The sequence below is a fragment of the Oncorhynchus keta genome, chromosome 7, assembly GCF_023373465.1.
Source record: "Oncorhynchus keta strain PuntledgeMale-10-30-2019 chromosome 7, Oket_V2, whole genome shotgun sequence".
NCBI lineage: Eukaryota > Metazoa > Chordata > Actinopteri > Salmoniformes > Salmonidae > Oncorhynchus > Oncorhynchus keta.
Window position 1 is genome coordinate 14711532 of NC_068427.1, and position 26026 is coordinate 14737557.

Consider the following 26026-nt stretch of genomic DNA (forward strand, 5'->3'; position numbering starts at 1 on the left):
ACACCAGAGAAACCTGTACTGTTTTGTTCACCCAACTACACAGTAAAGAGCTGTGGTATGAACCCATAACGATTGTTAAAATTGTAGATTGAAGACTTTTGTAAACCAACATTGCACCAACACTTTAAAAAGTTGAGCAATATACTATAGAAATATATGGACATACATATGACTGATTATTTATATTAGGTCAATATAAGTAAAATCCACTATGTTTTTAATAGGCAAGTCAGTTAAGAACCAATTCTTAATTACAATTACGGCCAAACCCTGACGACGATGGGCAATTGCGACTCGCAATCACGGCCGGATGTGATAAAACCTGGATTCGAACCAGGGACGCATCTTGCACTGAAACCCACTACCTAGGAACATTGAAGCACAAACCCCTCATGTAAAATTGTTTTCACTTAGTCATTGAAAATGTGCCCTTGCATGGCAGTAAATACGTGTGGCCCAATGGCTTTTCCCGACTCCTTTGGTCCAATCAGCTTCCCGTTCTACCAGACGTTGTGGTGGCGACCAATCAGATTGCCAGGCTCGCCTGTCTGCGAATAACTTCTACCCAAACCGGCCAGGATTTTGTGTCCATGTATGTTTTATTATAAACTTTACCGATAAAAAATGTGACACAGCAAACTAATAGAAATGCGCCTTGTTGTGTATATGTGAGTATACTATACACAAATCGAAACATTGCATCCGCATATTTGCCAGAAAGGGTGTTTCGCTGGATGTAGGCTATACACTGCTGGCGGCCAGATGTCGAATTATCCGGCGTTTCCTACATTTTACCGGGATGGTCATTTTTACAGGCTTGAAATTCCATTGTAAAAGAGCAGTTTGGAAGAGACAAGAGACCAAAGCATTTTCAGAAGAACCGAGTCACAGAAACATGTTGCGTAAATTGCTTTCGTTATTTGTGTTGTGCTGTCTGGGGCTGTTGGAACAGACACCTCCCGTGGCTTCAACCGGCGCGGTGCCCAGTGCTACAAGAACTTTGGTATGGGGTTCTGGACTCGAAGCAAATATTGTCCTTCCAGCTCGTTTCTTTTACATACAGACTGTGGACAGCTCGGGGAGAAAGTAAGTATGTCGTTATTCGTTAAGGAAGCCTACCAGACGATACAAAAGCGGCTAGCTAGCTACCGATGGCATGGGCAGTGGACACAATGTAGCGGTGGAATCGTAAAACCACACGTGAATTATGATAGAAAGTGTGCAGATAAAGTCGAGCTGAACGTTTACGTCACTGAACACATCTTTGTGGCACCTCTCCCTCTGGGGCAGTTTCCTCCTCCACAGTTGTCATTGTTGTTTTGGGTGTTTACTCACGAGGTCCACTTTTGGCCTGCATAATTGTAACCTACAGTCATTTAACCGTTTTGAAATGGACATATCATCTGGAGTTTAAACTACAGATGGGCCTGTAGTGCCTTCAGAAAGTATTCACACCCCTTGACTTTTTCCCCATTTGTTGTTGCAGCATGGATTCGATTTAGATTATATTTGTTGTCACTGGCCTACACACAATGCCCCATAATGTCAAAGTGGAATTATGTTTACAAATGATTTCTTGAGTCAATAAGTATTCAACCCCATTGTTATGGCAAGCCTAAATAAGTTTGGGTAACAAGTCACAGAAGTTGTAGGGACACACCTTGTGTGCAATAATGGGGTTAAACATTTTTTCCCCCCTGACAACCTGATCTCTGTACCCTACACAGTCGAGCAATGAATTTCAAACACAGATTCAACCTCAAAGACCAGGGAGGTTTTCCAATGCCTTGCAAAGAAAGGCACTTATTTGTAGATGGGTTAAAATTTGAAAAAGCAGACATTGAATATCCCTTTGACCATGGTGAAATTATTAATTACACTTCGGATGGTGCAGCAATACACCCAGTCACTACAAAGATACCAGGCTTCCTTCCAAACTCAGTTGCTGGAGAGGAAGGAAACCGCTCAGGCATTTCAACTTGAGGCCAATGGTGACGTTAAAACAGTTAACGTTTAATGGCTGGGAAAACTGAGGATGGATCAATAACATTAGTTACTCCACAATAAGTGAAAAGAAGGAAGCCTGTACAGAATAAAAATATTCCAAAACATGCCTCCTGTTTGCAACAAAGTAATACTGCAAAAAAATGTGGCAAAGCAATTAACTTTTTGTCCTGAATACAAAGTGTTATGTTTGGGGAAAATCCAATACAACACTACTGAGTACCATTCTCCATTTTTTCAATCATAGTGGTGGCTACATCATATTATGGGTATTCTTGTACTCGTTAAGGACTGGGGAGTTATTCAGGATAATTATTTTTATCGGAATGGAGCTAAGCACCCACAAAATCCTAGCGGAAAACCTGGTTCAGTCTGCTTTCCATCAGACACTAGGAGATAAATTCACATTTCAGCTAGACAATAACCTTAAACACAAGGCCAAATCTTAACTAGAATTGCATACCAAGAAAACAGTGAGTGTTCAATGAGTGGCAGAATTAGAATTTTCACTTAAATCTGCTTGAAAATCTATGGCAAGACCTGAAAGTGGTTGTCTGTCAATGACCAGCAACCAATTTAACAGAACTTTAATATTGAAAAAAAAAGAATAATTGACAAATATTGCACAATCCAAATGTGAAAAGCTGTTAGACTTACCCAGATAGACTCACAGCTGTAATCACTGCCAAAGATGATTCTAACATGCATTGACTTCGGAAGTTAAATACTTATCTAATCAAGATGTATTAGTGTTTTATTATTCTTTTTATTTTAAATGCTCAAATTTTTTTTTTCTTCACATTAACATTAGAGTATTTTGTGTAGATTATTGACAGAAAATTACAATTTAAAAACATTTGAATCCCACTTTTACAACAAAATGTGGAAAAAAGTCAAGGGGTATGAATACCTTCTGAAGGCGCTGTAATCAGATTTGTTGATACAATTGTGATCATATGATGACCATCAGCTCAGCCAAATGTAATCTGTTCAGCTCATAGGCCTACGTGTTGTTTCCCTCATGTTTGTATATGTCACTGTGTACACCATTCAGTTTCACATCATCTCCCGGGGAGAACACATTCGAGGTGAAGATCGTGTCCCCAGTGGAACAGTTCACTAGAATCTGGGTTCAGGTTCTAGATCGCAGAGATGGTTCCTTTCTGGTGCGGTACAGGATGTATGCCAGCTACACAGACCTACATGTCCACATACTGCTCAACGACAAGCATGTCGCGAAGTCCCCATTCATTCTGAAAGGTGAACCAACCAACTAACTCTCTCTTTATGTCTCCCTTTCTCTCCATCTCTCCCTCTCTTTCTCTACCTCAGTCTCTCTGTCTTTGTCAATTCAATTCAAAAGGCTTCATTGGCATGGAAAGTGTTACCACATACAGTGCATTCGGAAAGTGTTCAGACCTTTTCCCTTGTTCTACAGTTTGTTACGTCATCAATCTACACACAATACCCCATAATGACGAGGGGAAAACAGGTTTTTAGACATTTTAGCAAATGTATTCAAACAAAAAACATACCTTGTTTACTTAAGTATTCAGACCCTTTGATATGAGACTTGAAATTGAGCTCATGTGCATCCTGTTTCCATTGATCATCCTTGAGATGATTTAACAACTTGATTAGAGTCCGCCTGTGGTCAGAATAATTGATTGGATATGATTTGGAAAGGCACACACCTGTCTATATAAGGTCCCACACTTAACAGTGCATGTCAAACCAAAAACCAAGGTATGAGGTCGAAGGAATTGTCCGTAGTGACCAAATCCTACAATGTGATTTTCTGGATTTTTTTTCTCATTCTGTCTGTCATAGTTGAAGTGAACCTTTTTTTTAAAAACCTTTGGAATTACCTGGAATTCTGCATAAATTGGTCATCAAATTTGATCTGATTTTCATCTAAGTCACAACAATAGACAAACACAGTATGCTTAAACTAATAGCACACAAATGGTATTTTTCATGTCTGAAGTTAGCAAATGTGTACCTGGATGTTCCACAACGCTACTGGCAAAATATTATTTGGACAGATGAAACTACAGTTGAGTTGTTTGGAAGGAGAAAAAAAGGCACAGCACACCAACATCAAAACCTCATCCCAACTGTAAAGTATGGTGGAGGGAGCATCATGTTTTGTGGATTGATTGCTATCATCGACAGAAAAATGAATTCCCAAGTTTATCAAGACATTTTGCAGGAGAATGTTAGGTTTATTTGTCCGCCAATTGAAGCTCATCAGAGGTTTAGTGACGCAACAAGACAACGATCCAAAACACAGAAGTAAATCTTCAACTGAAGAAAATACGCCTTCTGGAGTGGCCCAGTCAGAGTCCTGACCTCAACCCGATTGAGATGCTGTGGCATGACCTCGAGCAGTACATACCAGACATCCCAAGAATATTGCTGAACTGAAACAGTTTTGTAAAGAGCAATGGCCATAATCCTTCCTGACTGTTGTGTAGGTCTGATCTGCAACTACAGAAAATGTTTGGTTGAGGTTATTGCTGGTGGTCAAACAGTTATTATATCCAAGGGTTCGCATACTTTTCCCACCCTGCACTGTGAATGTTTACACGGTGTATTCAATAAAGACATAAATGTATAATTGTGTGTTATTACTTTAAGCAGACTTTATATTCTTGTGACCTAGATGAAGATCAGATCAAATTTTATGACCAATTTATGCAGAAATCCAGGTATTTCCAAAGGTTTCACATACTTTTTCTTTCCACTGATAATGGCACAAAGGGGTTTTTCTCCAAGTAGATTTTCATCTTTTCTGTTTTTGTTTTAAAACCTTTGTATTTGTATTCATTTTGGGGAAGAAAATTGCCTGGAAGTCTGCATAGTTCTCGCAGTGTAGGGGAAAGTAGAGCTCTGTCTCGACCTCCTCTCTGAGGACAGAGTGAGCACAGCCTGTCCTCTGTGGGTATCCAGATCTACCTGTGACAGACGGTTTCTATGGCCAGGCTGTGCTCTGAGTCTGTACAGTGTCAGGTTTTAGAGCCAAATATCATTTAAGTTAGATCTTTTATGGTATCTTTTCCAATAGGTGATATATTTAGCTTTCACTTGTTTAAAAAAAAAAAATGATTATAACATTTGGTGGCTCTTTTAATAGTAATCAGAGGAGGGAATTGTCCTAATTCTGCTCTGCATGTGTGGTTTCCAGTTTATCTCTGTCCTCTGAGGATGCTCTTACAGAATTCCTCATGCAGGGTTTGTCAATGCTCTGTAACCCGACCCCACACTTCAATGCCATATAATGCAATTGGTTCTATTATTGATTCTAATATTTCCCGATTTCTAATTGGTATGTCTAATTTTGATAGATTTTTTTATTTTTATGGCATAGAAAGCCCTCCTTGCTATGTCTCTCACTTCATTCACGGCCAGGTTGAAGTTCCTTGTGGAGCAAATCTTTTGTTGTTGTCCCAAGTAGGTGTGTAGGAGTTGAGCCCAGTTAAAAAAGTATATCGGTTTCCCTGACATTTGGACCTTTTGTGGAATATCATAAGAGTGACTGTCAGTGCCCAGGCGTGACAGAACTGATGTAGATGATCTACTTGCTGCTGTCGTTCCTATTTCCTGGGTGACAGCAGTACCAGATCATCTGCATAAAGGAGGCATATATATATTTTTTTCTGTGTCAAGCATGAGGCTGTTGATTGCTCAAGTGTTTTTGGCCAATTAATTTATAGAAATATTAAATAGGCAAGTTGTTTCCGTGTTTTACTCCACGCCCTTGGGAAAATAAACGTATGTTTATCTCACATTTTGACTACACGTTTGTTACTTGTGTACATCGATTTGATGACATGGGTTTTTCCACCTGCCACTTTCAATGAATTGTAGTGAAATGCCTTCCTGCAAAATTTAATCAAGTCGTTTTTGGAAATCGACAATGAAACATTGTTTTTGTTTGTCATTTAGGGTGTGTAGGGAATAAATATGGTCTGAAGTTCAATCATTTGGTAGGAATTCAATGTAACTTTTGCTTGGGATGTCTTGTTGACTGAGAGAGTGCAGTAATCTGCTGTTCATGGCGCAGAATATTTCCCCCAGGTTGCAGTTGGCACAAATGCCACGACAATTGTTTGGGTCAAATTTGGAATAGACTTGGTGTTACTAGTCCTTGGTTCCAGACACCAGGGAAACTGTCTTTCTCTCTGTGAGACACTACTGCATCTTCATGAGGGTCATCTAAACTTTCTGTGCTCCCTTCTCTACCCTCTCTCTTTAGGTCCAGTGTACCATGATGGTTGTGACTGTCCTCAGCCCAGTGGTTCTGTGTGGAAGAAGGACATGCAGTGCCCTGTGTCCTTCCCTCAGATAGAGCAGGACCTGGCCCTGTTCCCCAGGGTGGACCCAGACCGCAACGCCCTGGAGGTGCCCCAGCGTTTCGGACAGAGACAGAGCCTCTGCCACTACACAATCAAAGACAACAAGGTACATGGTAGACCAGGACCCATGTTCAAAAAGCATACCAGAGTGCTGATCAAGAATCAGCCCCCCCCCACCCCCCACCCCTCTCCATATAATTGTATTCATTATGACTCGCTAAACTGGTCCTATATCATCACTCGTATTTCTGAGACTTTTTGTGAATATGGGTCCAGGTGGCGTGGCCATTTCCAGTCATAAAAATTGACTTATTGTAAAGGTTGAAGACACCTGAGTCCCATTTTTGTTTTGGCACCTGTACCTTGTTGAACAACCAGGTAGTATTGTTAATCCCCCCCAATAATGCTGGAAGACAACAATGCATGGTACCTGTAATCATACTATTACATACAGACAGGTTTCAGTTAAAATGTTGTACATTTGAATCCGACTATACAGTTGTCAGTTGAGATGTAGATTTGAATCACACTATACTTCTCAGCTGGGATTTGATACATCCGCTAACTGGATGTGCTTCATCTCTTGCTTGAACCGTATTCCATACCCAAACAACATTAGGCATGTTCTGGATATATCCCCTTTTCTTGTTTCCTCACACAATGCTGCGTAAACACCGCAATCCATGTTTGAGTGTGTGTTACCCCAGTGACGTCGCACTGCCCTGGTAAGCTGTAGGCTTTATGCAGCGAGGTTGTGGTGAGCTGCAAGAGGTCAGCAGCAGTTCCCACACACTACTGTGGTCATCTGGAATTACACACTAGCTCAGTTGATTTATACATCTACATACATGTGAGCTTCCCAAGAGATGTTGATGCCACCACTGTAGTGACTACAGCCGTAATGTTATCAGAATGTTCTAACTGTTACCATGAGCAATGTATGTCCGTCCATGGCTGCGTCACTGCAGCTTGACCATGCGCTCGGCTGAACTGTGGGCGACGCGGGCGTTCTGCGGGAGGGTTGAGGACAGAGCAGAAGACCAAATGTCCCACGGTTTGCTGTAACACATGGACGACAAGGTTAATGTGTCTATTCTATATTTCCACCCTGAGGTCTACATTAAGACACTAGGGGAGCATGTGGGATTCAGGATCTTCATGGATGCCTTCCTCCTCTCGCTAACCAGGAAGGTGAGTTCTTGAAATTAAGTGAAAGGACCATGTGGAGTTGATGAACATCAACAGATTGGGTGCTGTCAGCGTAGCTAACTGTCTCGCTGAACTTATCCAGCTAGCTCATTTTATTTGTTGCAGTTTAAAAAAATAAATAAAATTGCTACACCATATTCACAAGATTAGCTGGTTCTGGATGTGGGTTTTTCATAAGCATTGATTTAGGGAAAACTGACACAGATGGAAACCACTGGGCCCATATTTGACTTCGCCGTCTCTTGTTATCTCAAGTTTTGGCATCTTCCATAAATTGTAGCCCCGAATCCACCATAGATATTGTTTAAAAAAATAATAAGATGAAGCTCCTGTAATATGGATAACTATTGAAAGATAGCCGATATGTGTTTTTCTACAGTGGTAAGAAAAAGTATGTGAACTCTTTGGAATTATCTGGATTTCTTCGTAAATTGGCCATAAAATTTGATCTGTTCATCTAAGTCACAACAGACAAACACAGTCTGCTTCCACTAATAACACACACATGATTGTATTTGTCTTGTCTATACTGAATACATCATTTAAACATTCACAGTGTAGGTTGGAAAAAGTATGTGAACCTCCAGGCTAATGACTTCTCCAAAAGCTAACTGGAGTCAGGTCAGGAGTCCGCTAACCTGGAGTTCAATAAATGAGAAGAGATTGGAGATGTTGGTTAGAGCTGCCTTGCCCTATAAAAAAACACTCTCAAAATGTGAGTTTGCTATTCACAAGAGGCATTGCCCGATGTGAACCATGCCTCGAACAAAAGAGATCTCAGAAGACCCTAGATTAAGAATTGTTGACTTGCATAAAGCTGGAAAGGGTTACAAAAGTATCTCTAAAAGCCTTGATGTTCATTAGTCCACGGTAAGACAAAATGTCTATAAATGGAGAAAGTTCAGCACTGTTGCTACTCTTCTTGAGTGGCCGTCCTGCAAAGATAACTGCAAGAGCTCAGCGCAGAATGCTCAATGAGGTTAACAAGAATCCTAGTGTGTCAGCTAAAGACATACAGAAATCTCTGCAACATGCTAACATCTCTGTTGACAAGTCGACAATACGTAAAACACTAAACAAGAATGGTGTCCATGGGAGGACACCACGGAAGAAGCCACTGCTGTCCAAAAAAACCCAGTGGCTGCATGTCTGAAGTTCACAAAAGAGCACCTCGATGTTCCCAGCACTACTGGCAAAATATTCTGTGGACAGATGAAACTACAGTTGATTTGTTTGGAAGGAACACATAACACTATGTGTGGAAAAAAAGGCACAGCACACCAACATCAACACCTCATCCCAACTGTAAGTATGGTGAAGGGAGCATCATGGTTTGGAGCTGTTTTGCTGCCTCAGGGCCTGGACAGATTGCTATCATCGACGGAAAAATGAATTCCCAAGTTTATCACGACATTTTGCAGGAGAATGTTAGGTTTATCTGTCCACCAATTGAAGCTCATCAGAAGTTGGGTGATGCAACAGGACAACGACCCAAAACACAAAAGTAAATCAACAACAGAATGGCTTCAACAAAATAAAATATGCCTTCTGGAGTGGCCCAGACCTCAACCCGATTTGAGATGCTGTGGCATGACCTCAAGAGAGCAGTTCACACCAGACATCTCAAGAATATTGCTGAACTGAAACAGTTTTGGAATAGTCCAAAATTCCTCCTGACTGTTGTGCAGGTCTGATCCACAACTACAGAAAATGTTTGGTTGAGGTTATTGCTGGCAAAGGAGGGTGAACCAGTTATTAAATCCAAGGGTTCACATACTTTTCCCACCCTGCACTGTGAATGTTTACACGGTGTGTTCAATAAAGACATGAAAACCATATAATTGTTTGTGTGTTATTAGTTTAAGCAAACTATCATACTTTGACTAAAACGATGACATCTTGGCTTAAATCGTTGTGCAACATCATGGGTAAGCTCAGGCCATCTTTCAGCTTGGAAAGGTGTATTTCTACTGGTGTGGGCGTTTTTAACATTCATGACCATTTACTTTGGAATAGGAAGTCCTTGTTGAGCCCCTATTGAAAGACAAAGGCCCGTTCAAGGCTGATCGGAAAGGCAGGTTTTGCTTGCACCTATCAGATTCCTCCACATCCGCAATCACCAACGTGGTGGGAGATAATGGAAGGTGTTGGGGTTGATTCTGGGGATATTTGTCTCCGTGGCCACTAGATGGCACTGTGGACTCATGAAGATCGCAACCTATGGCATTTCTGTAAAGAATATGTGTCAACTTCATTTATAAAGGTTGTGTTATTTATCAGGGTATACTGGGGGGTGAATTTAGAAGCAGGGATGTTTATTTTTTAAAGAGGTTATGTAGAACAGAGCAGAAGACGTTTCCGTTGTTCGCTGGAACATGGACAATGAAGTTGTGTTTGTTAGGTGATGTACATTCTAAGCCCAGTATCTTCTCTCTCGCACATCCTGCTCTGTCTCTCTCTTCTGTCTTCTCTGTCTCTCCCTGTGCGGTCAGGTAGTGATGTATGTTCTAAGCCCAAGGTCTCCTCTCTCACTCTCTCTCCCTGTGCGGTCAGGTGCGGGTCCCAGATCTAGAGTTCTTTGTGAACCTGGGGGACTGGCCCCTGGAGAAGAGGAGGCCCTCAGAGAGGCTCCACCCCATCTTCTCCTGGTGCGGCTCCAATGACACCCGCGATGTTGTTATGCCAACCTACGACCTCACCGAGTCGGTCCTGGAGACCATGGGAAGGCAAGCACCACTGTTGCTCTCCTCATTTATCTTTGTGTGTCATCCATTATACACATGTGCAAGTGATGCTACACCCCAAACATGTAGTTTTTCATAATGTACTATTATGATAGTGTATTAGATTAAAAGGGAAATGTGCGCTGGACAAATAATATAATCCAAAATAGAATAGTGGGGCCCACACACTCAACTGGTTAGTGGCAGCATTTTAAGAAAATGATCTTTATCAGGTCTGTGTGCTAGCCAATTGCGTCTGTTGTTCACTTCGACTGACACGTTTCTCCTCCGATGAGCAGAGTGAGTCTGGACATGATGTCGGTCCAGGCCAATACGGGGCCTCCGTGGCGGGAGAAGAACGCCACAGCGTTCTGGAGGGGGCGGGACAGTCGCAAGGAGCGCCTGGAGCTGGTGAAGCTGGCCAGGGCTCATCCCGACATGGTGGATGCAGCCTTTACCAACTTCTTCTTCTTCAAACATGATGAGAGCCTCTACGGACCGCTGGTCAAGCACGTCTCCTTCTTTGACTTCTTCAAGGTGAGATGGATGTGGTGTAGGCAGAAAAGGTATCCAGTCTCTGCAGATGAGACCGACGTGCTCCCAGGCTAGGTGTATCATCAATTAGACACCTCGCTGCTTTAGGGTAGGTAATGATAAAGTTTGGGTTGATTTCTGGTTGAATCATATTTGGCAATATATTTAATTTGTAAGTCGACAATTAGAAAATGTCCACATGGATAATTTTTACTCTTTTAGTGGTGACATTTGACTACATTTTATTTAATGAGGCAGATAATTGCTTGTAAAACAAAAAAGAACAAGGGACGAGACTTGGTTTGGAGGAGACTTTATGCCAGAGATAAAAAGTAGATTTTAATAGTTCATTTTACAAGGCAATATGCACATGGCAACGCATGGCAACGGGAGGCCAGCTTTCCAGTCATAAAGCAAACAAATAAAAACATTGCAGCCTGCAGGTAGAAAATATTCAGATTTAAAAAAAAAAAAATATCCTATAAATCACATTGGTTACTCATGGCTTGTCTGCAAGGAACGAGAAACATTGTATAAACTATTAACTTGGGTCCAGCCTGAAGCTTAAACTAGCAAACTTGCAACATTTTATGTAATATTCAGGGCCCTCAGAGTTTCCCAAGCCAGTGAGCTCACAATGTATAAGAGCTCATCAGGTAAACCTATTTCATGACGTTCCCACTGGATCAGAGCATGACATTTTTCCCTTTCACCTGATTGGTTATTGAAAGAGAGAGCGGGAACGATTTTTCAAATACATTGAGGAACTATTGTCATTCTCAATGGCTGGAAAAACAAACTTTGTGCGTCAGGTGCGCGTCTTTCCTTCCACCTCGATTACACCGATTAGTATAGTTGCACAAAATGTGACGCAGCATCATCTGGGTATGTGTGCAACAAAAGTTCAACGTTCACCTTCCGCTACCATTTCCGTCAAGCCGTCTATACATAGTTTGTCGGGTACTTGGATGAATCCAACGTCTGCACCACACAGAACGTACTGCAACTGCCTCTGCAACGCAATGCTGTGAGGCAAACGCAGTGTTCCATTGGAACTGAATGTACTTCTGGTGTACAAAAATGCAATGACGCTGTCGGTGTGGTCGAGGCGTTACTCAACATTGACAGTAGCGCTCCCAAACAAAAGACTGACTAAATTGACAAAACTTGTAAGTGGAATGAAAATATACCAAGACTAACAATCAAGGAAAACATTTCACACAATTAAGTTATGAAACAATGAATGTGCACAAATTTGGCAGGAGTGAGCACATTCTGGAGAGAGATGTACAATTTAGCACTGTGCCAGTGGCTCCGCGATGGATTAGTTTCGTCCTCTGCAATGGATTAGTTCAGTGAGATGGGCGCGACAGGTATAAGACGGGTATCTCGTGTGCCATAAAAAAAACAAATATATATTTGCTACTGCTTGCCAAGAAAAAAAAACTTGGTCAACTAAACAGCCTATTGACCAAACAATTGACCAGTCGACTAATTGGGGTCAACAGAGATTCTCCATTGAGGTTGCTTTTTAGTCCAGGACTATGCTTATTCTGTATCAGGTTAACCAGTCCCTTGATTCCCACAGGAAATAGGTCAGGAACAAGCATAAACACCCCAGAAGGCTGATTTGAAAATGGAACTGAACAGTCTCACCACCCCACCTCTATCTCCTCTGACAGTACAAATACCAGATCAACATAGATGGCACGGTGGCAGCCTACAGACTGCCCTACCTGCTGGCTGGGGACAGTGTGGTGCTGAAGCAGGACTCTGGTTACTATGAACACTTCTACAGCCAGCTCAGACCCTGGGAACACTACATCCCCATCAGAGCAGACCTGGCTGACCTGCAGGAGAAGATCCATTGGGCCCGTGAGCAAGATGAGGAGGTGATGATGAGGATGATTGATGAATACTCTGTTGGATTTGTAATGCACTTCAAAGTTTCAAATATTTTGGGGCAAACATTTTTTCCCCTCATTCTGTTCAAAAGCTCAGTATGATCTCGCTCTTCCAGGCAAGAAAAATCGCAGTAGCCGGTCAACAATTTGCCCGAAATCATCTGATGGGCGACAGTATATTCTGCTACTACTACAAACTCTTCCAGGTAACATTTCACTTTACACTACGACTACATTGATTTAACTCTACATATTAGAGATGTATTTAATAAGTAAGTGCAGAGTGTGCCTTTTGTGGAGAAACTTGAGAACCTGGATAACTGACGGTAGTAGGTATAGATAGGGCTGTGGCGGTCATGGATTTCTGTCAGCTGGTGATTGTCAAGCAAATAACTGTCGGTCTCACGGTAATTGCCGTTGATTAACATAAACACATTTGGCATCTCCTGGCTTCCGCACACAGCCTACAAGCCACTGATGCAGACCTATAGAACATCTACATTTTAAAAAGTCTAATAAATCCATGTAATATAGCCTACGCCATCACAATAAATCTATTTATTTTAGACAGGTCTAAAGAAACAAATTTAGTATTTCAAAAGAACAAAATAGCATACTCTGAGTTTTCCTAATGTTAGGCCCTGATCTGGCTATGCCATATGGCTGTGGGCTGCACTAGTTAATTTAGCAGACAAGATTTGCTTAGAGTTCCATGGAATTATATTGTTATATAATATATATAATTGAACATAGCTGAATAAAATAAAAATAATATTTTCTCCAAACGATTTGAGGGAGTGCACACATGCGGCTATTCTGTATTGAGCTGTTAACAAAGAAACAGGTACTCCTATATGCTTAATTTAAAGTTATTTATGTAACTTTAGTTGTGATTCAAATGTTAGGCTATATGTTTAGATTTTTATACATTCTAAGGCTGCATGATGCGACTCAAATGATGATTTGACAAAAAACATTTTTGCGCAGGTTGTACACACTATATCAGTCTCTCATTCACAATTTAACAAGCACTTGATAACACATTTCCCAATGGTGTCCCCTTTGTGTGGCCGTAATGCCCCCTAAAAGAATCCTTGCCTTTTGTGGCCAAGTGGCCGTGCCCTTGGGCAGAATATAATTATTATAATTCCCTTATCCCGACTGCGCACTCCGAAGAACTTCTCACTCACATGGCTCTCCGTCATGTGATCGGGTCTTTCTCACAGGCAACAAGTGAAGACAGACACTTCGTGGATGCAACTGCGCATACCCATATCCAATTTCGAGGCGCATATTGAAGATCTTGGAATAACTGTTCACACTTACTATTTGTCAGCCAACAAAATGAGTCGGCCTAACGAACGGCAAAAGCACTAGCCTATGTCAATCTACTATCCCCCATAATACAAAAGTTGACCTATTGTGTACAATAAATAAATATTCCAAACAGTCTGGGACAGTTGTGAGATCAGTAGATCCCAAATTAATGCAACCACTTAGCATCAAAAAACCTTTAAGTAATGAGGTTGACGCAACAGATCAGAACGTTTATCTTAAAAATGTTGATAAACTATTAGGCTGTTTCTTCACATTATAAGCGCAGCAATGTGCACATGTCAGTAGGCTATAAGCGCAAATGTTCCATTAGCATGAAAACACCATTCTCATATGACCGAATTTGCGATTTATGGATATAATGCTTTTATTATAAAGATGCATTTTTATGGTGAAAATGAACTTCGCCAAACTTGGAACTCTCATGCTCCATATGTATGCCAGTTAGGCTCTAAAGCAGATTCATGTGTTTAATTGTAAGTTATTTTGCCACTTTAGTTGTGACACAAACCTTATCAAAACATATAGGCCTATGGCCTAGGCTCTTACTTGCCTTAAGCTGGGCATCATTCACAAGGGATATGCTAATATTGTCATCCATCAGACTATCCTTGATTTAATCCTGTCTTTACTAGATAATGTGTGAAATTTGTTTTCATTTAGAATGTACCATTATCATGCACCTCTGTCAAAACAGGGCAGGGGATAAAAAGACATGTAATCTATGCACTTAAATAGCGAATGGAGGACACTTTTCCCATGGTTCATTTCCATGCCAGCCAGGTAGGCTATACTCCTGTTGTAAAATAAGCAATGTGCTTAATATTAGGAAAGTTGATAAATAAATATTGTAAGCCTATAGAAAGCTGATGGGATCCTCCTCTTTTTAATAGAGGCCATCACTCTGTTTTCTCAGGAAATTGCATAGCCTATAGAAATGTTATGCAACATGAGCTCTCATGAAGTGTTTGATTAGATTTTTGATTACATTTGCATTGTAGGCTATATGACCAGCAGCATTAGAGATCGGAGATTCCTAATTACTGTAACTTAACTGTCACGTGGAATTTGACTGGCGTCATGACTCGTGACCGCCGGTGTGGCTGTAATGCGGTCGCCGCAACGGCCCTAGATACAGACTTGTTGTATTGTTGGTTCTAACAATCTAGATGTTGAAAGTGTGCCTAGTGTTTCCATGCACCCTTATCATCATCATCAGCATCATCAGCTTGCGTATCTCATCTCTTATCTTCCCATCTCTACCGCTCACTTTTATACCCACACTTCAAGGACAGTAGTTACTCGTACAGAGACCAGGTATTCCAAGGTTGGGCTACTCCTCAGCGGTGTCACTGACACGTCAGGGCTCAACTTTCACCTTGGCTAGGGCAGAATAGAAGGGCCCACCTATTGGAATGACACTTGGGTGGGTGACCCCCCCCCGGGCTAGAATAGGGTGTCATTGAACCATTCCATGGTACGCCTCCAATGAGTGAATTTAATTCCGCGTATTGAGTTCTAGTTAGCAACATGATAACCAAGCTTCCCATCCATGCGTCTGGGTCATCATGGAAAGAATTGTCTGGCTGACAAGGAAGACATTTTCTGACACTGGATCTTGTTTTGTGACTTGTCTGTCTTTGCGCTGTCAACAGTGAGGTTTTGCATGCTCATTTCAGGCCCTACACGTGTTACTGTTTTACATCGGTGGTATATGGTGACCTTGAAGAAGCAGTGGAGAATCACTTTAAGCATGTGTACCTTCAACAATTGCTTTGGCTTTGGTTGTTTTCAATGTGGTTTTACATGTTCCTCAATTTGGATTTCTCCTAATGTTACTATCCTCCCTTAGAGCAACATTTCATTATAATGTAGTAATGTCAGTCAAAAGCAGTACATGCTTATCAATGTCTATTTTATTCATGAGAATATACTTTTTGTATTTATTTTGCTGAAATCTATAGATGGCCTCAATGTACATTTGAGTCATTTAGCAGACACTCCTATCCAGAGCGACTTACATAGTGAGTGCCTCCATTTTCTTACTCTTTCGTTCTGGTCCCCTGTGGGAATCGAACCCACAACCCTGACATTGCAAATTCTTCCAACTGAGCCATACAGATGGGAGATGTTTTTCCCTTTGCACTCTTTCAAACATAAAAAGTGTACCTGTGTGTTTCATCCAATGCCACATTTAAAAACACAATTCTGAATCAGATGAGTGAAGAGCACTAACCCAAACCACCTCCACCTGCCTCCAGCCTTGGTCCACCTCTGAGCCCACAGGTCAGGAGAGTCATGGGGTATCATGAAGAGTCGTGGCGCAGCCCCTCCCTGTGTTTTCTCTGGGAAAGGAACACTTGGCCCAGGGACATAATGGTGGTGTGTCTCTCTCTGAAGTGCTTTATTGGAGCCCATAACCCAGCCGTTGCAGTATGAATGTTTAAACGGACAACTTCCTGTCTTCACGAAATATATCAGCCATAAAGACAGGTGTGTTTTATGAGGGATAGTGTTGGAGGTCAACAAAGTTAGGGCTCCTGTGTTCCTTGTTGGAAACTGAATGAATGTGCACATTTTCCCTACTCATCGTGCATACATATTACATAACCGGGTTGGGGTCAATTTAAATCTAAGGTAGTTCATTCTGAAAGTGATAAGAATTTCTAAATAAAAACTGTCTTTAAAAAATAGGTACTAAACTCAGGAAAAAAAGAAACATCCTCTTACTGTCAAAATGCTTTTATTTTCAACAAACTTAACATGTGTAAATATTTGTATGAACATAAGATTCAACAACTGAGATAAACTGAACTGAGTTCCACAGACATGGGACTATCAGTAATGGAATAATGTGTCCATGAACAAAGGGGGAGCCCAAATCAAAAGTAACAGTCTGTATCTGGTGTGGCCACCAGCTGCATTAAGTACTGCAATGCACCTCCTACTCAGTTCTTGCTGTGAGATGTTACCCCACTCTTCCACCAAGGCACCTGCAAATTCCTGGACATTTCTCGGGGGAATGGCCCAAGACTTCACCCTCCGATCCAACAGGTCCCAGATGTGCTCAATGGGATTGAGATCCGGGCCATTCGCTGGCATTGGCAGAACACTGACATCCCCGTCTTGCAGGAAATCACTCACAGAACGAGCAGTATGGCTGGTGGCATTGTCATGCTGGAGAGTCATGTCAGGATGAGCCTGCAGGAAGGGTACCACATGAGGGAGGAGGATGTCTTCCCTGTAACGCACAGCGTTGAGATTGCTTGCAATGACGACAAGCTCAGTCCGATGATGCTGTGACACACTGCCCCAGACCATGACAGATCCTCCACCTCCAAATCGCTCCCGCTCCAGAGTACAGGCCTCTATGTATCGCTCATTCGTTTGAAGATGAACGCGAATCCGACCATCACCACTGGTGAGACAAAGCCGCAACTCATCAGTGAAGAGCACTTTTTGCAATTCCTGTCTGGTCCAGCGACGGTGGATTTGTGCCCATAGGTGACGTTGTTGCTGGTGAGGACCTGTCTTACAACAGGCCTACAAGCCCTCAGTCCAGCCTCTCTCAGCCTATTGCGGACAGTCTGAGCACTGATGGAGGGATTGTGCATTCCTGGTGTAACTCTGGCAGTCGTTGTTGCCATCCTGTACCTGTCCCGCAGGTGTGATGTTCGGATGTACCGATCCTGTGCAGGTGTTGTTACACGTGGTCAGCCACTGCGAGGACGATCAGCTGTCCATCCTGTCTCCCTGTAGTTCTGTCTTAGGCGTCTCACAGTACGGACATTGCAATTTATTGCCCTGGCCACATCTGCAGTCCTCATGCCTCCTTGCAGCATGCCTAAGGCACATTCACGCAGATGAGAAAGGACCCTGGGCATCTTTCTTTTGGTGTTTTTCAGAGTCAGTAGAAAGGCCTCTTTAGTGTCCTAAGTTGTCATAACTGTGACCTTAATTGCCTATCGTCTGTAAGCTGTTAGTGTCTTAACGACCGTTCCACAGGTACATGTACATTAATTGTTTATGGTTCATTGAACAAGCATGTGAAACAGTGTTTAAACCCTTTACAATGAAGATCTATGAAGTTATTTGGATTTTTACAAATTATCTTTGAAAGACAGGGTCCTGAAAAAGGGACTTTTTTGTTTGGTTTTCAATAAACTGAAAAGAAAAACAATGTCCTTCTTTCAATTACAATGTCCTTCTTTCAGTTACATACATATGATTCTGAACTCGTAGTACGAAGTTGAACTTTTTTGTGTATCCTTGTTTTGCTACTTGTATGACAGGATTGTGGGATAGATTTTTTTTCATCTCCAAAATATCACTAATATTTCAACACCTGTGAGTTATGATAAGTAGTGAATGATGGGGACATGACAAGGTGGTGACATGACAAAGCGATCGGTGTCAAAGTTTTCTTATTTTCATCATCACTTTAATATATACACTACCATTCAAAAGTTTGGGGTCACTTAGAAATGTCCTTGTTTTTGAAAGAAAAGCAAATTTTTTTGTCCATTTAAAAATGACGTCAAATTGATTAGAAAGACAGTGTTGTTTCCAACTACAATAGTCATTTACGTCAGATTTTTTTTAATGGAATATCTACATAGGTGTACAGAGGCCCATTATCAGCAACCATCACTCCTGTGTTCCAATGGCACGTTGTGTTAGCTAATCCATGTTTATCATTTTAAAAGGCTAATTGATCATTAGAAAACCATTTTGCAATTATGTTAGCACAGCTGAAAACTGTTGTCCTGATTAAAGATGCAATAAAACTGGCCTTCTATAGACTAGTTGAGTATCTGGAGCATCGGCATTTGTGAGTATGATTACAGGCTCAAAATGGCCAGAAACAAAGATCTTTCTTCTGAAACTCGTCAGTCTATTCTTGTTCTGAGATATTAAGGCTATTCCATGTGAGAAATTGCCAAGAAACTGAAGATCTCGTACAACGCTGTGTACTACTCCCTTCACAGAACTTTGGCCAGTCTGTGATATGGCTTTTTCTTTGCAACTCTGCCTACAAGGCCAGCATCCCAGATGTGCCTCTTCACTGTTGACGTTGAGACTGGTGTTTTGCATGTACTATTTAATGAAGCTGCCAGTTGAGGACTTGTGAGGTGTCTGTTTTTCAAGCTAGACACTAATGTACTTGTCCTGTGCACCGGGACCTCCCACTCCTCTTTATATTCTGGTTAGAGCCAGTTTGCGTAGTTCTGTGAAGGGAGTAGTACACAGCGTTATACGAGATCTTCAGTTTCTTGGCAATTTCTCACATGGAATAGCCTTAATATCTCAGAACAAGAATAGACTGACACGTTTCAGAAGAAAGATCTTTGTTTCTGGCCATTTTGAGCCTGTAATCATATTCAAAATGCCGATGCTCCAGATACTCAACTAGTCTATAGAAGGCCAGTTTTATTGCTTCTTTAATCAGGACAACAGTTTTCAGCTGTGCTAACATAATTGCAAAAGGGTTTTCTAATGATCAATTAACCTTTTAAAATGATACATTTGTATTATCTAACACAATGTGCCATTGGAACACAGGAGTGATGGTTGCTGATAATGGGCCTCTGTACCCCTATGCAGATATCACATAAAAAAATCTGCCGTTTCCAGCTACAATAGTCATTTACAACATTTCTGATCAATTTGATGTTATTTTAATGGACAAAAAAATGAACTTTTATTTAAAAAACAAGGACATATCTAAGTGACCCCCAAACTTTTGAACGGTAGTGTGTGTAATATATATATATTTTTCTCTCCATGTTTCTCTTTATTTCTGTTGACCAGGAGTATGCCAAGTTGCAGGTGACTGAGCCTAAGGTCAGAGAGGGCATGGAACAGGTCGAGCAGCCCACTGATGACCTCTTCCCATGCTCCTGCCATCGGACACCACAGGTAAGCATCAAGACACAAGCTAATCTCTCTATTACAGCATATAGGGAGGAAAATGGGGGCAGGAATGTTTGCACAAGGGATTGCATCCTAGCTCTGATCCTACTACAGTCAACCTTGAACTGGGCTGTCAGTGTTTTGATAACAGGAGATTCTGATATATGACAGAGCTGGGACTATAAACAACATTATTGGCAAATCCCATTTTTATTTGTCACATGCTTCGTAGACTGACAGTGAAATGCTCACTTATGGGTCCATTTCCAACAATGCAGAGTTAAAGATAAACACATAAATAGGGACACAATGAATAAATACACAGTGAATAATGGAGAAAAAAAGAAAGAACATTGCTATATATAGGGAGTAGAAAATAACATATACTGTATGTATAGGTAGGGGTGAAGTGACTAGGCAACAGGTTAGATAATAGACCGTAACAGCAGATGCATCATATGTGGTGAGTATGAAAGTGTGTGTGGCGTCAGTATGCCTGTTGTGTGTGTGGGCGTATGTAGCGTGAGTGTGTGGGTAGAGTTTGTGCAAAAAAAGGGTCAATGCAGATAGTCTGGGTAGATGTTGGTTCCAGTCTTGGTGCCTCTTGTCATGCGGTAGTAGATCAGGAATAAAATGAAGGACAATCACGTTTTGACTGCACTGCTCCTGTAACGCTATACACACACATCGTCCGATTCTTCTGAAACGATCAATTCAGGCAATTTATCGCGATATAGATCTTTGTCCGTATCGCCCAACTCTAATACAGTATATGATCATCTGCCCCCTATATCTCCAATGCTAAAGGAATGTCCCCGCCAGTGTCTTTTTACAGGCTGCTGTCTGTCAAAGGTGACATGAAAACAGATCTTTGGCAAAGGGATATTCAATCAACTGATTGCGTTGGATTCATATAATACGTTTTTACAAAATGCATTTGCCACAGAGCTAAATGTTATCTTAGCCTATGCTAAATCCCCCTAAGCTGGTTTTATATCAGTCCAAACATATCATAAATGTTATGTTGCAAATAATACTCAACTCTAGCGATCTTTAGAAACCTTTTTTTTTTGTAAAACACATGCGGATGGATCAAAGATTCCGAGGGAACAGATGAATTGGATTGGAAAAGCTTTATGGCATTGCATGGTTTTTATAACAGATTTTTTTGACAAACGTATGACTTTTATGACACTAACATCAACCCTGCCCTGCATATGAAGTTTGACATTGATTTTTTTATGTTTGCTTTTCAGGTCAAGGATGAATTATGATTTGTCCACTGTTCAATTATAAAACAATCACATTTTTATCGGATGTTCCTGTGCTGTAAATTTTTTTTTTTTTTTTTTTTTTTTGGGGGGGGGGGGGGCAAAATGTGAATTGTGGGCTTGTCAGTCACCCTAACCATACATGATTGTTAGTTTCCACATGTTTATAATAAATATTTTTTCATTGTATGCACTTGTTCTTTTCTTCCTTCAATATATGCACACACCATATCACAGGTTCAAGTTGTACACAATAGAAGCATGTAAAGACAAACACACAGATGTTAGTTGATTATATGATAGACGCATTATATTGTTTTCCTTGTTAAACTCCCATGTAATAGCCCTATAGATGTGTGGAACTGATAGCTTTAAGGAAATGGGCAAAGTGCCTCTCTGACAGTAGTCTATATCCTATGAGGCATATTTACAATAATAAAGCAAGACCTGACCTTGGAAGTGTCATTGTCACTCCACACACACTGGCTAGTCCATCCAGGACTGACACACACCCATCGCCAGTGTGTGTAGTTGGGAGGGTTATTGCTCATAGTCTGGCTGACACCAAACTCGAAGTCCTCCTGTCACAGCTCTCCCTCACTGTGAGTCGCACCACTGTCGGCCAGGCTATATTTCTCTGGAAGCTAGGAAAAATGACACTTTGTGTATTAAAATCTCAGTATACATTAGACTGAGTTTCCAACCATTTATTATAGTCAAATAGATTCTCCCAAATCCCCAATTGTAATTGTGTGGTACCATCGACTCCAGTACACTAGATGGCGTCTTATGAATAGTTTACAGTGAAGTTGAGAAGTCATGTGATTAGAAGAAGCTGTGCGGGATAAACAAATGGAAGCATGGAAACGATTCTAGAGGTAAAATGTTTGATCACTATTGATACAAGGATCGGATAGGTTACCTGGTCATGTTTAAATGACTCACTAACTCGAATTACTTTGCAGGACAGCATGACAATACCTTTTGGGGAAAAACATCTAGTTGCTGTGTTGAGTATCCCAGCCAATGCCAGTGGTGTGCAGACCGCTGTTATTCTGACGCACGGGGCTGGTGGGGACATGAACTTCAAGCATTTGGTTTCTCTTGCTCATGCACTTTCATCGAATGGCCTGCTATGTCTTCGCTTCACGTGTAAAGGTTTAAACCTGGTTTACAGAGTGAAGGCTTACCATGCCGTTTGGGTAAGAATTATTTTCGAAATACAGATTTGTGCATGTTTCGTTCCGTTCCATAAGACGACGCGAAGAAAGAATTCCAAGTAATAAAAAGCCTCGTCTTTAGTTGGCTATGAAGATCTACTAGTTAATTCACTGAATACAAGTGTGCCATTAATATAAATATTCTATTTGATTTTGCAGGAATACTTGAAAAATCTTGAGAAATTCACAATAAGAAACATATTTCTTGGTGGTAAGCAATCAACACTTTTTATAACCTCAATTAAATCTAATTGGCCTTATGTATTTCCCAGTGATGATGAGCCATGCTTGGGGTTTATGCTTCCATAACAAACCAATGCAATTGCATCATTCTGAAAGATCCTTGCTCAATGTTTATCTGCACATAGCTCTCTACTGTATCTCCTGTATCTCCAACCCCTTGTCCAGAGAGTGGCCCCCCTCACCGGGGTCCTTATTAGCTTCTATACCAATGATTTACAAACTCAGCAATACAAGAAACGTCCTCTCACTGTCAACTGCGTTTTGTTTTCAGCAAACTTAACATGCGTAAATATTTATAGGAACATAAGATTCAACAACTGATACATAAACTGAACAAGTTCCACAGACATGTGCCTATCAAATGGAATAATGTGTCCCTGAACAAAGGGGACACATTAAAAAATCAAAAGTAACAGTATCTGGTGTGGCCACCAGCTGCATTAAGTACTGCAGTGCATCTCCTCCTCATGGACTGCACCAGAGTTGCCAGTTCTTTATTATGAGATGTTACCCCACTCTTTCACCAAGGCACCTGCAAGTTCCCTGGACATTTCTGGGAGGAATGGCCCTCGCCCTCCGATCCAACCGGTCCCAGGCGTGCTTGACGGGATTGAGATCTGGGCTCTTTGCTGCCATGGCAGAACACTGACATTGTTGTCTTGCAGGAAATAACACATAGAACAACCAGAATGGCTGGTGGCATTGTCATGCTGGAGGGTCATGTCAGGAAGCGTACCACATGAGGGACGAGGATGTCTTCCCTGTAACACACAGTGTTGAGATTGAGCTTGTTGTCATTGCAGGCAGTCTGATGATGCTGTGACACACTGCCCCAGGTCACTTTTTGCCAGTCCTGTCTGGTCCAGCGATGGTGGGTTTGTGCCCATAGGTGACATTGTTGCCTCTGTCTGGTGAGGACCAGCCTTACAACAGGCCTACAAGCCCTTAGTCCAGCCTCTCTCAGCCTATTCCGGACAGTCTGAGCACTGATGGAGGGATTGTGCATTCCTGGTGTAGCTCGGGCAGTTGATGTTGCCATCCTGTACCTATCCCGCAGGTGTGATGTTCGTCTGTACCGATCCTGTGCAGGTGTTACACGTGGTCTGCCACTGCGAGGACGATCAGCTGTCCATCCTGTCTCCCTGTAGCACTGTCGTAGGCGTCTCACAGTACAGACATGACAATTTATTGCCCTGGCCACATCTACAGTCCTCATGCCTCCTTGCAGCATGCCTAAGGCACGTTCACGCAGATGAGCCGGGACCATGGACATCTTTCTTTTGGTGTTTTTCAGAGTCAGTAGAAAGGCCTCTTTAGTGTCCTAAGTTTTCATAACTGTGACCTTAATTGCCTACCGTCTGTAAGCTGTTAGTGTCTTAACGACCGTTCCACAGGTGCATGTTCATTAATTGTGTATGGTTCATTGAACAAGCATGGGAAACCGTGTTAAAACCCTTTACAAAGAAGATCTGCGAAGTTATTTAGATTTTTACGAATTATCTTTGAAAGACAGGGTTCTGAAAAAGGGACATTTCTTTTTTGCTGAGTTTATATAAACTAGGTGACTCAATGGCCCGTACATTGCATCTGCAATCCAGGTATATATTCATTATAATAAACTGGGTGGTTTGAGAAGTGAATTCTGTTTAGCTGAAGGCCATGGTATATTTAAGCAATAATGTCCGAGGAGGTGTGGTGTATGGCCAATTTACCACAGCTGAAGGCTGTGTTTAGGGACGATGCATCGCAGAGTGCCTTAAACCTGTAAAAATAAATGTTTTGTCATACCCGAGGTATACGGTCTGATACACCATGGCTGTCAGCCAATCAGCATTCAGGGCTCGAACCACCCGGTTTATAAGACCGTATACCACGGGTATGACAAAACATTTAGTTTTACTGCTAATTACATTGGTAACCAGTTTATAATAGCAATAAGTTTCCTCAGGGCTTTTGATAAATTACCAATATACCATGGCTAAGGTTTGTGCCCAGGCACTGCGTTGCACTTAAGAACAGCCCTTAGCCGTGGTATATTGGCCATATACCACCTCCTCAGGCCTTATTGGTTAATTGTTCTATACCCGTCATAAATCACGCCAATTTCTAAAATGTATCTTACTAAAATTGTATTTTAAACCTAACATTAACCACACTGCTAACCTTATGCCTAACTGTATATTTATTTTCCAAAAAGCCCTTTTTTTTTTGTAGACAATTTTGACTTTGTGGCTGTGGAAGCTACTGAAAACCCCTCACAAGGGACATATTCTGTGTATTGGTGGTTACTGGGGGCATGAGTAATTGAGCATTGTTAATTGATCCATAAACTAGTTCTTCTTAAGCAATCACTTCCAAGACAGATATAATACTCACTGTTTACTTACTCACTGTGTACCTTCCACTTCAGGCCGTTCTATGGGGTCTCGTGCTGCCTCTGCCCTGGCCAGGCAGCTCAGTGGTGGGTCAGAGGATGCATTGCAGGGACTGGTCTGTCTGTCCTTTCCCCTACACCCTCCAGGACTGACACACACCCATCGACAGCGGAGTGAGGACCTCAGGGGCTTGCCCAAGGAGGTGCCTGTACTGTTTCTGTCTGGTACTGCAGACAACATGTGTGAGAAGGTGAGAATGGTGATGGGTGTCTTTTGGTCAATGCATAAACATCAGCAGATCGGAGGAATGTGATCATTCACAGAAACCGTTGAAGTTTGCACGTGCACATCCCTATTTTTTGATGATGCATGTGTTTCACTTCAAACTGATCACACGTCTCCCTTGTAATTGCACATGCGTCTCTTGATTGTGTATGTTATTTTATTATTTCAAACTGATGGGCTGGAAGAAACATTCTTTTCTGGTCCCAATTTTGTTTTGCGCTGACGATTTTTCCTTTGTCCAGATCCTTCTAGATGACGTGTTAAAGGAAATGAAGTCTCCAGCGACTGTTCACTGGATTGAAGGAGGTAGCCATGGGCTTATAGTGAAGGGAAGGGCTGAGGAGTCTGTGCTGGATGAAGTCAACTCACATGTCGTATCGTGGATTTTGGAACATACTTGAACCTTCTTTCAATGCTCAAGTTGTTTTGTTTTTTTTGTTTTCTTTTTTAGCTCCACACATTCTGTATAATTTTCTCATTTGGTTTGATGAATTCATGTGTTTGTGTATTTATGATGTTGATTAAATCTATACTTTTATAATACCAGCGATAGTATTTCGTTTATTTTGGTTAAGGTGTTTACACAGATTGACAAATAATAGCCTGCTGGTTGCTTCTCTGAAAATAGCAGTGTGCCTGGAGGTGGAAGTGT

The 26026-nt window shown here is 41.5% G+C and overlaps 2 protein-coding genes across 2 annotated transcripts; both read left to right on the forward strand.

Moving 5' to 3' along the window:
• The first annotated feature begins 514 nt into the window (after positions 1-514).
• Positions 515-21440, forward strand: poglut2 (protein O-glucosyltransferase 2). The gene is made up of 10 exons (XM_035773446.2): positions 515-1086; positions 3059-3264; positions 6263-6468; positions 7476-7553; positions 10125-10297; positions 10594-10831; positions 12511-12720; positions 12849-12938; positions 19879-19986; positions 21237-21440. The coding sequence occupies exons 1-10, from the start codon at positions 800-802 to the stop codon at positions 21252-21254; spliced, it is 1614 nt and encodes a 537-aa protein (XP_035629339.1). The 5' UTR covers positions 515-799; the 3' UTR covers positions 21255-21440.
• A 571-nt stretch (positions 21441-22011) lies between these two features.
• Positions 22012-25920, forward strand: tex30 (testis expressed 30). The gene is made up of 5 exons (XM_035773447.2): positions 22012-22129; positions 22217-22453; positions 22631-22682; positions 25125-25339; positions 25617-25920. Exons 1-5 carry the CDS (start codon positions 22112-22114, stop codon positions 25773-25775), a joined length of 681 nt encoding a protein of 226 aa, XP_035629340.1. The 5' UTR covers positions 22012-22111; the 3' UTR covers positions 25776-25920.
• Positions 25921-26026: the final 106 nt, after the last annotated feature.